Source organism: Lipotes vexillifer, unplaced genomic scaffold (assembly GCF_000442215.2).
Source record: "Lipotes vexillifer unplaced genomic scaffold, Lipotes_vexillifer_v1.1 scaffold138, whole genome shotgun sequence".
Lineage (NCBI taxonomy): Eukaryota > Metazoa > Chordata > Mammalia > Artiodactyla > Lipotidae > Lipotes > Lipotes vexillifer.
The window spans coordinates 2,185,963-2,199,903 of NW_006797971.1; the positions used below are offsets into that span (position 1 = coordinate 2,185,963).

General features: G+C 38.5%; 1 protein-coding gene across 1 annotated transcript in view; it reads right to left on the reverse strand.

Moving 5' to 3' along the window:
- The window catches only part of CPS1 (carbamoyl-phosphate synthase 1), a 145,770-nt gene that overhangs the window by 109,446 nt on the left and 22,383 nt on the right, over positions 1–13,941 (reverse strand). The window contains exons 3-5 of the mRNA XM_007470013.1: positions 12,791–12,935; positions 11,590–11,679; positions 9,191–9,247 (exon numbers count right to left, since the gene is read on the reverse strand). Coding sequence (XP_007470075.1) covers positions 9,191–9,247; positions 11,590–11,679; positions 12,791–12,935 — 292 coding nt within the window. The remainder of the gene's footprint in view (positions 1–9,190; positions 9,248–11,589; positions 11,680–12,790; positions 12,936–13,941) is intronic.

Here is a 13,941-nt window from a genome sequence, read left to right on the forward strand (position 1 = left end):
TCTGCAAACCTTTTGATTTCTCTGTCGAATCTGAATGAGATCCTTGGCGGGTAGAGCAATCTCGGTGGTAGGTTCTTTCATCACTTTAAATATATCATGCCACTCCTTTCTGACTTGTAGAGTTTCTGCTGAGAAATCAGCTGTTAACCTTATGGGAGTTCCCTTGTATGTTCTTTGTCATTTTTCCCTCGTTTCAATAATTTTTGTTTGTCTTTAATTTTTGTCAATTTGATTACTATGTGTCTCGGTGAATTTCTCCTTGGGTTTATCCTGCCTGGGACTCTCTGACTTCCTGGACTTGGGTGGCTATTTCCTTTCCCATGTTAGGGAAGTTTCTAACTATAATCTATTCAGATATTTTCTCGGGTACCTTCTCTCTCTCTTCTCCTTCTGGGACCCCTCTAATGCGAATGTTTTTGCATTTAATGATGTCCCAGAGGTCTCTTAAGCTATCTTCATTTCTTTTCATTCTTTTTTCTTTTTTCTGTTCCATGGCAGTGAATTCCACCAGTCTGTGTTCAAGGTCCCTTATCCGTTCTTCTGCTTCAGTTTTTCTGCTACTGATTCCTTCTAGTGTATTTTTCATTTCAGGTATTGTATTGTTCATCTCTGTTTGTTTGTTCTTTAATTCTTCTAAGTCTTTGTTAAACATTTCTTGCATCTTCTTGATCTTTGCTTCCATTCTTTTTCCAAGGTCCTGGATCATCTTCACTATCATTGTTCTGAATTCATTTTCTAGAAGGTTTCCTATCTACACTTCATTTATTTGCTTTTCTGAGGTTTTATCTTGTTCCTTCACCTGGTACATAGCCCTCTGCTTTTTAATCTTGTCTGTCCTCCTAGGAATGTAGTTTTGGTTCCATAGGCTGCAGGATTGTAGTTCTTCTTCCTTCTGTTGTCTGCCCTCTCGTGGATGAGGTTATCTAAGAGACTTCTGTGCCACATCTTCTTTATCCATTCATCTGTTAATGGACACTTAGGTTGTTTCCATGTCCTGGCTATTGTAAATAGAGCTGCAATGAACACTGTGGTACCTGACTCTTTTTGAATTATGGTTTTCTCAGGGTATATGCCCAGTAGTGGGATTGCTGGGTCGTATGGTAGTTCTATTTGTAGTTTTGTAAGGAACCTCCATACTGTTCTCCAGAGGCTGTATCAATTTACATTCCCACCAAGAGTGCAAGAGGGTTCCCTTTTCTCCACACCCTCTCCAGTATATATTGTTTGTAGATTTTTTGACGATGGGCATTCTGACTGGTGTGAGGTGATACCTCATTGTAGTTTTGATTTGCATTTCTCTAATGTTTACTGACGTTGAGCATTCTTTCATGTATTTGTTGGCAATCTGTATATATTCTTTAGAGGAATGTCTATTCAGTTCTGCCAATCTGTGGATTGGGTTGTTTGTTTTTTTAATATTGAGCTGCATGAGCTGCCCGTAAATTTTGGAGATTAATCCTTTGTCAGCTGCTTCATTTGCAAATATTTTCTCCCATTCTGAGGGTTGTCTTTTTTATGGTTTCCCTGGCTGTACAAGAGCTTTTAAGTTTCATTAGGTTCCATTTGTTTATTTTTGTTTTTATTTCCATTTCTCTAGGAGGTGGGTCAGAAAGGATCTTGCTGTGATTTATGTCATACAGTGTTCTGCCTATGTTTTCCTCTAAAAGTTTATAGTGTCTGGCCTTACATTTAGGTCTTTAATCCTTTTTGAGTTTATTTTTGTGTATGGTGTTAGGGAGTGTTCTAATTTCATTCTTTTACATGTAGCTGTCCAGTTTTCCCAGCACCACTTATTGAAAAGGCTGACTTTTCTACATTCTATAATCTTGCCTCCTTTATCAAAAATAAGGGGATCATATGTGCATGGGTTTATCTCTGGGCTTTCTATCCTGTTCCATTCATCTCTTTCTGTTTTTGTGACAGTACCATACTGTCTTGATTACTGTAGCTTTGTAGTGTAGTGTGAAGTCAGGCAGCCTGATTCCTCCAGGTCCGTTTTTCTTTCTGAAGATTGCTTCGGCTATTTGGGGTCTTTTGTGTTTCAATAGAAATTGTGAAATTTTTTGTTCTAATTCTGTGAAAAATGCCATTGATAATTTGATAGGAATTGCATTGAATCTGTAGATTGCTTTGTGTAGTATAGTCATTTTTACAATGTTGATTCTTCCAATCCAAGAACAGGGTATATCTCTCTGTCTGTTTGTATCATCTTTAATTTCTTTCTTCAGTGTCTTATAGTTTTCTGCATACAGGTCTTTTGTCTCCTTAGGTAGATTTATTCCTAGGAATTTTATTCTTCTTGTTGCAATGGTAAATGGGAGTGTTTTCTTAATTTCTCTTTCAGATTTTTCATCATTAGTGTATAGGAATGCAAGAGGTTTCTGTGCATTAATTTTGTATCCTTCTACTTTACCAAATTCATTGATTAGCTCTAGTAGTTTTCTGGTAGCATCTTTAGTATTCTCTATATATTTTATCATGTCATCGGCAAACAGTGACAGCTTTACTTCTTCTTTTCTGATTTGGATTCTTTTTATTTGTTTTTCTTCTCTGATTGCTGTGGCTAAAATTTCCAAAGCTATTTTAAATAATAGTGGTGACAGTGGCAACCTTGTCTTATTCCTGATCTTAGTGGAAATGGTTTCAGTTTTTCAGCATTGAGAATGATGTTGGCTTTGGGTTTGTCATATATGGCCTTTATTAGGTTGAGTTCCCCCTATGCCTATCATCTGGAGGTTTTTAACATTTAACGGGTGTTGAATTTTGTCAAAAACTTTTTCTGCATCTATTGAGATGATCATATGGTTTTTCTCCTTCAATTTGTTAATATGGTGTATCACATTGATTGATTTGCGTATACTGAAGAATCCTCACATTCCTGGGCTGAACCCCACCTCTTCATGGTGTATGATCCTTTTAATGTGCTGTTGGATTCTGTTTCCTAGTATTTTGTTGAGGATTTTTGCATCTATGTTCATCAGTGATATTGGCCTGTAGTTTTCTTTCTTTGTGACATCTTTGTCTGGTTTTGGTATCAGGGTGATGGTGGCCTCGTAGAATGATTTGGGGACTGCTCCTCACTATGCTATATTTTGGAAGAGTTTGAGAAGGATACGTGTTAGCTCTTCTCTAAATATTTGATAGAATTTGCCTGTGAAGCCATCTGGTCCTGGGCTTTTGTTTGTTGGAAGATTTTAAATCACAGTCTCAATCTCAATGCTTGTGATTGGCCTATTTATATTTCCTATTTCTTCCTGGTTCAGTCTTGGAAGGTTGTGCATTTCTAAGAATTTGTCCATTTCTTCCAGGTTGTCCATTTTATTGGCATAGAGCTGCTTGTAGTAATCTCTCATGATCCTTTGTATTTCTTCAGTGTCAGTTGTTCCTTCTCCTTTTTCATTTCTGATTCTATTGATTTGAGTCTTCTCCCTTTTTTTCTTGATGAGTCTGGCTAATGGTTTATCTATTTTGTTTGTCTTCTCAAAGAACCAGCTTTAGTTTTATTGATCTTTGCTGTTGTTTGCTTCATTTATTTTTCATTTATTTCTGATCTTATCTTTTTATTTCTTTCGTTCTGCTAACTTTGGTGGTTTTTTTGTTCTTTTTCTAATTGCTTTAGATGTAAGGTTTGGTTGTTTATTTAAGATATTTCTTGCTTCTTGAGATAGGAATTTATTGCTATAAACTTCCCTCTTAGAACTGCTTTTGCTGCATCCCATAGGTTTTGGATCCTCATGTTTTCATCCTCATTTGTTTTTAGGTATTTTTTGATTTCCTCTTTGATTTCTTCAGTGATCTCTTGGTTATTAAGTAGTGTATTGTTTAGCCTCCATGTGTTTGTATTTTTTACAGATTTTTTCCTGTAATTTATATCTAGTCTCATAGAGGTGTGGTCAGAAAAGATACTTGGTATGATTTCAATTTCCTTAAACTTACTAAGGCTTGATTTGTGACCCAAGATATGATCTATCCTGGAGAGTGTTCCATGAGCACTTGATAAGAAAGTATATTCTGCTGTTTTTGGATGGAGTGTCCTATAAATATCAATTAAGTCCATCTTGTTTAATGTATCAGTTAAAGCTTGTGTTTCCTTCTTTTTCTAAATTATGGATTTTCTGTCCATTGTTGAAAGTGTGGTTTTTTGTTCTTTGGGGTTTTTTTGCGGTATGCTGGCCTTTCACTGTTGTGGCCTCTCCCGTTGCGGAGCACAGGATCCGGACGCACAGGCTCTGCGGCCATGGCTCACAGGCCCAGCCGCTCTGCGGCATGTGGGATCTTCCCAGACCGAGGCACGAACCCATGTCCCCTGCATCGGCAGGCGGACTCTCAACCACTGCGCCACCAGGGAAGCCCTGAAAGTGCATGCTTAAAGTCCCCTACTACAATTGTGCTACTGTCAATTTCCCCTTTTTTGGCTGTTAGTATTTGCCTTATGTATTGACATGCTCCTATGTTGGGTGCATAAATACTTACAATTGTTATATCTTCTTTTTGGGTTGACCCCTTGATCATTATGTAGTGTCCTTTTTTGTCTCTTCTAATAGTATTTATTTTAAACTCTATTTTGTCTGATATGAGAATTGCTACTCCAGCTTTCTTTTGATTTCCATTTCCATGGAATACCTTTTTTTTTTTTTTTTTTCCTTGCGTTATGCGGGCCTCTCACTGTTGTGGCCTCTCCCATTTGCGGAGCACAGGCTCCGGACGCGCAGGCTCAGTGGCCATGGCTCACGGGCCCAGCCGCTCCGCGGCATGTGGGATCTTCCCGAAACGGGGCACGAACCCGCGTCTCCTGCATCGGCAGGCGGACTCTCAAGCACTGCGCCACCAGGGAAGCCCCATGGAATATCTTTTTACATCCCCTCATTTTCAGTCTGTATGTGTCCCTAGGTCTGAAGTGGGTCTCTTGTAGACAGCATATATATGGGTCTTGTTTTTGTATCCATTCAGCCAGTCTGTGTCTTTTGGTGGGAGCATTTAGTCCATTTACATTTAAGGTAATTATCGATATGTATGTTCCTATTCCCATTTTCTTAATTGTTTTGGGTTTGTTATTGTAGGTCTTTTCCTTCTCTTGTGTTTCCTGCCTAGAGAAGTTCCTTTAGCATTTGTTGTAAAGCTGGTTTGGTGGTGCTGAATTCTCTTAGCTTTTGCTTGTCTGTAAAGGTTTTAATTTCTCCGTCGAATCTGAATGAGATCCTTGCTGGGTAGAGTAATCTTGCTTGTAGTTTTTTCCCTTTCATCACTTTAAATATGTCCTGCCACTCCCTTTGGCTTGCAGAGTTTCTGCTGAAAGATCAGCTGTTAACCTTATGGGGATTCCCTTGTATGTTATTTGTTATTTTTCGCTTGCTGATCTTAATATTTTTTCTTTGTATTTAATTTTCGATAGTTTGATTAATATGTATCTTGGCTTGTTTCTCCTTGGATTTATCTTGTATGGGACTCTCTGCATTTCCTGGACTTGATTAATTATTTCCTTTCCCACATTAGGGAAGTTTTGAACTATAATCTCTTCAAATATTTTCTCAGTCCCTTTCTTTTTCTCTTCTTTTTCTGGGATCCCTATAATTCGAATGTTGGTGCATTTAATATTGTCCCAGAGGTCTCTGAGAGTGTCCTCAATTCTTTTCCTTCTTTTTTCTTTATTGTGCTCTGCAGTAGTTATTTCCACTCTTTTATCTTCCAGGTCACTTATCCATTCTTCTGCCTCAGTTATTCTGCTATTGATTCCTGCTAGAGAAGTTTTAATTTCATTTATTGTGTTGTTCATCATGTCTGTTGGCTCTTTAGTTCTCATATGTCCTTGTTAAATGTTTCTTGTACTTTCTCCATTCTATTTCCAAGATTTTAGATCATCTTTACTATCATTACACTGAATTCTTTTTCAGGTAGACTGCCTATTTTCTCTTCATTTGTTTGGTCTGGTGGGTTTTTACCTTGGTCCTTCATCTGCTGTGTGTTTCTCTGTCTTCTCATTTTGCTTAACTTACTGTTTTCGGTGTCTCCTTTTCGCAGGCTTCAGGTTTGTAGTTTCTGTTGTTTTTGGTGTCTGCTCCCAGTGGCTAAGGTTGGTTCAGTGGGTTATGTAGGCTTCCTGGTGGAGGGGACTAGTGCCTGTGTTCTGGTGGATGAGGCTGTATCTTGTCTTTCTGGTGGGCAGGACCGCGTCCAGTAATGTGTTTTGGGGTGTCTGTGACCTTATTATGATTTTAGGCAGCCTCTCTGCTAATGGGTGTGGTTGTGTTCCTGTCTTGTTATTCATTTGGCATAGGGTGTGCAGCACTGTAGCTTGCTGGTCATTGAGTGGAGTTGGGTCTTAGCGTTGAGGTGGAGATATCTGGGAGAGCTTTCGCCGTTTGATATTAGGTAGAGCTGGGAGTTCTCTGGTGAACCAATGTCCTGAACTCAGCACTCCTACCTCAGAGGCATAGCCCTGACACCCGGCCAGAGCACTAAGACCCTGTCAGCCACACGGCCACTCACAAAAAGAGAAAAAGGAAAAAAAAAAAAAATATATATATATATATATATATATATATATTGTTACTCTCAAAGTCCACTTGCTCCATTTTGGGATGATTCATTGTCTATTCAGGTATTATATATATATATATATATATATATATATATTGTTACTCTCAAAGTCCACTTGCTCCATTTTGGGATGATTCATTGTCTATTCAGGTATTCCAGAGATGCAGGGTACATCTAGTTGATTGTGGAGATTTAATCCACTGCTCCTGAGGCTGCTTGGAGGGATTTTCCTTTCTCTGTTCGCACAGCTCCTGGGGTTCAGCTTTAGATTGGTCCTGTCTCTGCGTGTAGATCGCCTGAGGGCGTCTTTTCTTCGCTCAGACAGGACAGGATTAAAGGAGCAGCTGATTAGGGGGCTCTGGCTCTCTCAGGCTAGGGGGAGGGAGGGCTACGGTATGTCAGGCGAGCCTGCAGCAGCAGAGGACAACATGTCCTTGCAACAGCCTGAGGTGTACCGTGTGTTCTCCTGGGGAAGCTGTCCCTGGATCATGGCACTCTGGCACTGGCAGGCTGCAAAGTCTCCTGGCAGGTGAGGTGTGGAGAGTGACCTGTGCTTACACACAGGCCTCTTGGTGGCTGCAGCAGCAGCCTTAGCGTTTCATGCCCGTTTCTGGTGTCTGCTCTGATAACCGCGGCTGGTGTCCATCTCTGGAACTCATTTAGGTGGTGCTCTGAATCCACTCTCCTTGTGCACCCCAAAACAATGGTCTCTTGCCTCTTAGGCAGGTCCAGACTTTTTCCCGGCCTCTCTCACGCTTAACTCTGGCGTACTAGCCCCCTTCAAGCTGTGTTCATGCAGCCAACCCCAGTCCTCTCCCTGGGATTTGACCTCCAAAGCCCGAGCCTCAGCTCCCAGCCCCTCCTGCCTCGGTGGATGAGCAGACAAGCTTCTCAGGCTGGTGAGTGCCGGTCGGCCCTGATCCTCTGTGCGGGAATCTCCCCGCTTTGCCCTCCGTGGCCCTGTGGCTGCGCTCTCCCCCGCGGCTCCGAAGCTCCCCGCTCTGCCTCCCGCAGTCTCTGCCCGCGAAGGGGCTTCCTAGTGTGTGGAGACCTTTCCTCCTTCACAGCTCCCTCCCACTGGTGCAGGTCCCTCCCTATTCTTTTGTCTCTGTTTTTTTCTTTTTTCTTTTGCCCTACCCAGGTACGTGGGGACTTTCTTGCCTTTTGAGAGGTCTGAGGTCTTCTGCCAGCATTCAGTAGGTGTTCTGTAGGAGTTGTTCCACATGTAGATGTATTTCTGATGTATTTGTGGGGAGGAAGGTGATCTCCACGTCTTACTCCTCCGCCATCTTGAAGGTCTCCCCCTCAACATATGTTTTTAATATGAGCCCATATCACTCATAATCAAATATAATAGCCAACACCACTATTTTGTCTGTGCTAATCTATTCAGCCAAACTTTGAAAACCTAACTGCCTCTGATAAAAGCAGGGTTCACCTTAAACTTACTTATCACATGAAGAACATGATATGGTCTTGCAAAGTGTTTTCCCAAATGCTAGGACTGATTATATTCTATTCAACCTGCCAAATCTACAGCTTGAATTGAATTTTCCAATTTTATTCCCTTCCCATTCCGGTATCCTTATCATTGTTTACTGCTCCCACAACATCATTGGCCTATGAAAACACAAAAATCTACCTGGGATATATAATCTCACTAACATCTATTCTCAGGAATATCATGGAGGAGGGAATAAAATCAGAGATAAGAGTAGGATTGCATAAATTCTCAGTGTCTTTCTTCTGGTCATGGGTATGTGGCCATGTCCTTATTTTCAAAGCTGTTCTTTCTGTTTACAGAGATCCTGTGTCTATACATATGCCAACAATCTACAACAGATTTTCTTGAAGAATCCTTTTCACTTTGAAATTGTATCTTTTTTAAGAAAAAATATATAATTTAATGAGAAAAATTTGGTGGCATTAAGGGAATTTAGTTAACATTCATGAGATAAAGTTTCTTTCTGTTCTGGGATATGAAGGTTTCATGTAAGAAAAAAACAAATGTCCACCTCTTCTAACAAGAAGAAGGAAGTAGATGGGGCTGAGATATTCTCAGAAGAAGGGTCAAATATCTCAGCTAGCAGATATGAAAGCAAAAGATAAACTTACCTTCATCTTGGTCATTGGAACAATTTCAAGAAAGACTATATAACTCAGGTAATACATGCAGGGTTAATTTAATATACCCACGAACTATAACTCACTAAGTTCAAAAACTCCTCCGAGAGGACTAAACAAATAATGGCCCCGGTGCTGTACATTTCCTGGTTTTCCTTTTTCAGCAGGTAGGTATTCAATTTAGGCAAAATTCTTATGCACCTAGTTACCGTCTCCACTTGTTTACTAGCCCTATCACATGAGCTGAATTACAAAGGCTTTAACTTGTCACTTGGAATAGTGAACATAGAGTGGGCACTCAGTAAACTACTGCTGAGTGAATTAATCTCAAAACCATTCAGTAACAAACATCCCAATCAAGTATTCAGTCTTGAAAATTACATCAAAAACAGTAAAACAGGATGGCAGAGACCCAAATGATAGAAATTGACCAGATCTGTTCTTTTGCACACCAATGGGTTCCTTGGGCAAAGGGAAAAAAAACATATATACATGTAAACATAGATTTGGCTAAATATGATTATCATACCTTATCTCGAATTATTTTAGTCAGCATTCTTGTATCCACTCCATAAATTGCAGGGACCTGTAAGGAAAATAATTGTAGTGACAGTAAAATTGGAGGAAATTTGGTCCAGCAGAGTGTTTTCAAGTTACAAACTTAACATCATCTATCTTCTTGAGCAGTAAATAATTTCCCTACTCTTTCTTTTCTCTGATCCAGGGTGTCTGTGTCGCAAGAATAAGGTAAATTGCTGTTCAATTGGGCACAGGGCTCTTAATATCCAGACCCTTCCTCAGAGTGAAAAGTGAGAAATTCTGAACATCAGTCGTCTGCTACAGCTCTTTTGCTTTTAATCCAGGATGTTAAATAAGTAATATAATTTTATAGATACATATATATTTTTTAAAAATGGAATTTGTGAACTTCATAAGCAAAGATATGTAATTAATATGTAAACTTCATAAGCAAAGATATGTAATTAATTTGCATATGTATATGCAAATCCATGTTGTGAACCACATGTTCCTGGCACATGGTAGGCAATCCTGAAGGTTTTCCTGAAAGTGCTTGTTAGGTAGTCATGCTGTATTAAAATTCTGCCCAATCTATTAGTAAATCAGGCACCACCATTTGTTTTAGTTTCTTTGACTAGGTTGGATAGAGATAGATGTAGTGCAGTAGGTTCCCCCTTCTCCCCAGTTTTGCTTCTGGTGGTTTCAGTTACCTGTGATCAATCATAGTCTGAAAATATTAAATGGAAAATTTCAGAAATAAACAATTCATAAGTTTTAAATTGTACACCACTCTGAATAGTGTGATGAAATCTCCCACCATCCTGCTCTGTCCCACCCAGAAGCTGAACCACCCCTTTGTCCAGTGGTGCCCACCCATTAGTCATTTAATAGCCACCTGGATTGTCAGGTCAACTGTTGTGGTATGGCAGTTCTATGTTCAAGTAACACTTATCTTAATAATGGCTCCACAGTGCAAGAGCAGTGACGCTGGCAATTCAGATATTCCCTTACTGTGCCTAATTTATAAATTAGACTTTATCATAGGTATGTACACATAGGAAAAGACTTAGTAGATATAGGGTTTGGTACTATCCATGGTTTCAGGCGTCCACTGGGGGTCTTAGAACGTATTCCCCATGGATAAAAGGGGAAAGAGCAGCAAGTTAAGAATGAGGAAACAGGTTTTAGTTTCTTTTCTTCCATCATTTATCTGAGTGATATTTGAGCAAGATGTTTCCCCATTACCTGTACATAGCAGGAGGTAAACTGGTTATTATTTTAGACACTCTTCTACTCTATGTGTCTATGATCATGGAAGAAGATTCAAAGCACATTTTAAAAACAAACTAACAAAGCATGGATTAAGTTTATACTTCAACTATTAGTTCTGACACAAAGCAGCCATAATATCAGGTGTCTAAATAACACAAAGGAAACATTAAGGGGAAGAGGGAGGAGTCTCCTGAATGATGATTACAAGGAGGTAAATTCAGATAATGATTGAGAAGAAACTAGCAAAGACCTAGGAGATAATACATATGCCTTCTTCTCTCTTGTAAAAATTTAGCAAGAATGAGGAAACAAAGATCAAGATTTTTTGCTTTGTGAGAAAGAGGAAACGTTTAGCCTCAGCTGGCAGATGCTCCTCAGAGAGACAGTTTCTCAGAATAATATTCGGTCAATTACAGGCCCAGTTGCAACTTAACAAAAAGCAGCTACAGTAACACTGGAAATAAAGCTTAGTATATTAGGTCTGTTAACTTTAAGCATGTCCGACTTTCAAACCAGGAGAATCCCCTTATCTGATTAGAAAATAATACTTAAAGTAAGGAAGATATAAGGTTAGTAACTTATTTATTACTTCAAATGAAGTGATATCTAATTATACATCATAGTCATAACCTTTAAACCCAAAGAGACTTGACGGCAATCGGTTTATATTAATTAAGAATTAAAATTAAGAATGTATGGTATGATTACATGACCTGAGCAAGGTCACACAGCTCGTTAATGGTAGAGCTGGTACTAGAATCCATGACACAAGTTACATATCTAGATCCTCGTTAAAAGGGGGAGGTTATGTTGCTCCGCAGAGTAGAAAATTCTAAAATTTTCTCTAACCCCTTTCCAGAATGAGAAAGTCTGTCTACCAAGCATGTATGAGTGCCACCTAGTGGATAAACTGAAAATATAAGGTCCTCAGTGTTTATATAAAGAATGAGTTCTGGACAGTTCTGGACAGTAGTAACAGTTCGGCCTGAAGGAATCGCGCTCTGAAACAAAACAGTCCCAAACTGCCTGATCTGCTTTATCTGTTTGGCCCTTTTCAATTACATACACCTTCCCAACTTTCCACGGGCCCCACCAATCGTCCTTAGGTGATGCTGGATGACCTATCATATTTCTCACCTTTTCTTCCTGTAGCCATTGCCCTAGACTCTTGGCAGCCAGCCAGTGGTGGTAGTCATCACTATAATTCAGCACCAGCAAACCTGCAACCTAGAAAGACAGGCAGTCATTTTAAAAAAGTGATCACAAAATACTACCCAACTCTTGTGACTTGTCTTCTTTTTAATTAATAAATTTATTTTTTTCCATTCTTTTTCAAATTCTTTTCCAATTTAGGTTATTACAGAATATTGAGCAGAGTTCCCTGTGCTATAAAGTAGGTCCTTGTTGGTTATCTATATATTTTAAATATAGCAGTGTGTACATGTGAATCCCAAACTCCCAGTCTATCCCCTCTGTTATGATTTAAGAGTCAGTTTGCATTCTTCAAGCTTTATTATATTCGCTGATACAACACTTAAAATTTTGAAACTTGAAAAAAAAATGTGATTAAAAGTTTTCTCATAAAATATAATAATTGTTACCTTAATTACCATGCGGGGAACAGTCTTACTTGGTTTGCCAAATCCTGAGAGTAAACTAGGTCCCCCTTCTCAGTACCTTGTAGTTTTCCACTATGGCATTTATCGATAACCTAATTAATAATTATTTGCTTAATGTACATAGAGAATAAAACAATTTTTAAATTTACATTTAAAAGAAACTAAATATTGGGGGGAAATTGTGAGATATAAAACTAAATTAAATGATCAGTCCAAGTCATTCAAAAATAGAGTCATGAATTTAGAGCGTAAATTTTTGAATCGTTTATATGATTCACATCCCTAAGATATTATTCAAATTTGCCTTGAATAGGAAACTTTAATTGTGTTTACTTTTCGGCTGGCATACAAGTTATCTTTTACTCATCTCCCAAAGAGGATAAGATTTAAAAGGTAAATAATTGATACAGAGTTGATTTTTAAAATCCATTTAAAAGGTGATTCAACTCAAATTCTTGCAGCATAGTTGCTATCTGAACTTATAACAACATTTTTCCAAATGAAGCCAGTTTTATCCATGGCATTAAAAATAAATCCAGAGTGCCCTGAGAAATGAAACTCAGAATAATGTCATGTTAAAGATTATTTTCATATACCTAGGAGTAAGATTGAGAATATAAATTTAATAATTTGTACTATAGGATTGAGGCTGAAATTTTGTCCAGCTTAGATTCTTAATAAATCAACTATGCTTTTTAAATAGTCATCACTGGTACTACCTTAATTCCATCGGACTCCAAATATTTACTAAGTCCCAGTTCATCCAGTGCAGTAGTGTCAGGGGCTCCACCATTCCCAACAATAGGATTGGCCATGGTGAGAATCTGTCCCTTGTAAGCAGGGTCAGTAAGAGCTTCCGGGTACCTAGGTAAAGATGCCAAGAAATTATCAACAAAAAAATGTATTCTACATACATGACCTTAATTATTGAACCCTTGAAAATTAGAGAACATGAGAATAAAATCCTACAAGCCCATCTCTAGATTTTGCCAAACCTAAGGAAATTTTATGATAGAATATGGAAATTTATCCCATTATATTACTGATATGAAAAGACTCTTAAGTAATATGGCATATTCTCATTTAATTTTCATTCCCTCAACTTCTTAAATTTTTTAATTCCTTGAAAAATTCTTCACAGGGTCTTAAGTTTTTAAATATTGCTCTATTTAAAGTTTGCAGATATCCTCAAGAATCCCCTAGCCTACCAGACATGAGTGAGTCCAAAATGATATTTACTACTGACGGCGGACAGTTTCACCAAAATATTAACTGTCAAAAATTGAAAAGTTTTTAAAAAATATCTTTGAGGATACTGAAGAGCAGGCTGATCACATCAGTGATGGTCACCTGGGTATATATGTTTATTAAAATTCACTGAACATTTAAAACTCTGATTTATTTTCTATGAAAGAAATAATAAAGTTGATTTTTTAAATATTTTAGTTATATAGAGAGGTGTATGTTTGATAGTTATTATCAAGTTATCATTGATAGTATATATTTGATAGTTATTATTTTATTACAGAAAAAAATCAATCCCCAAAAAATTGACCCAAAGCATTTCTGTCTTCTAAATTAAAAGATTCCAAGTAACTATTTTAAAGTACTGATGTAGAATTAAAAAGAAATGCAGAGAGCTTTATTTTAAAGTGTGGGGAGGAAAAAATAAGAATACATGTATTCTTGGGCTTCCCTGGTGGCACAGTGGTTGAGAGTCTGCCTGCCGAAGCAGGGGACACGGGTTTGTGCCCTGGTCCGGGAAGATCCCACATGCCGCGGAGCGGCTGGGCCCGTGAGCCATGGCCGCTGAGCCTACGCGTCCGGAGCCTGTGCTCCACAACAGGAGAGGCCACAACAGTGAGAGGCC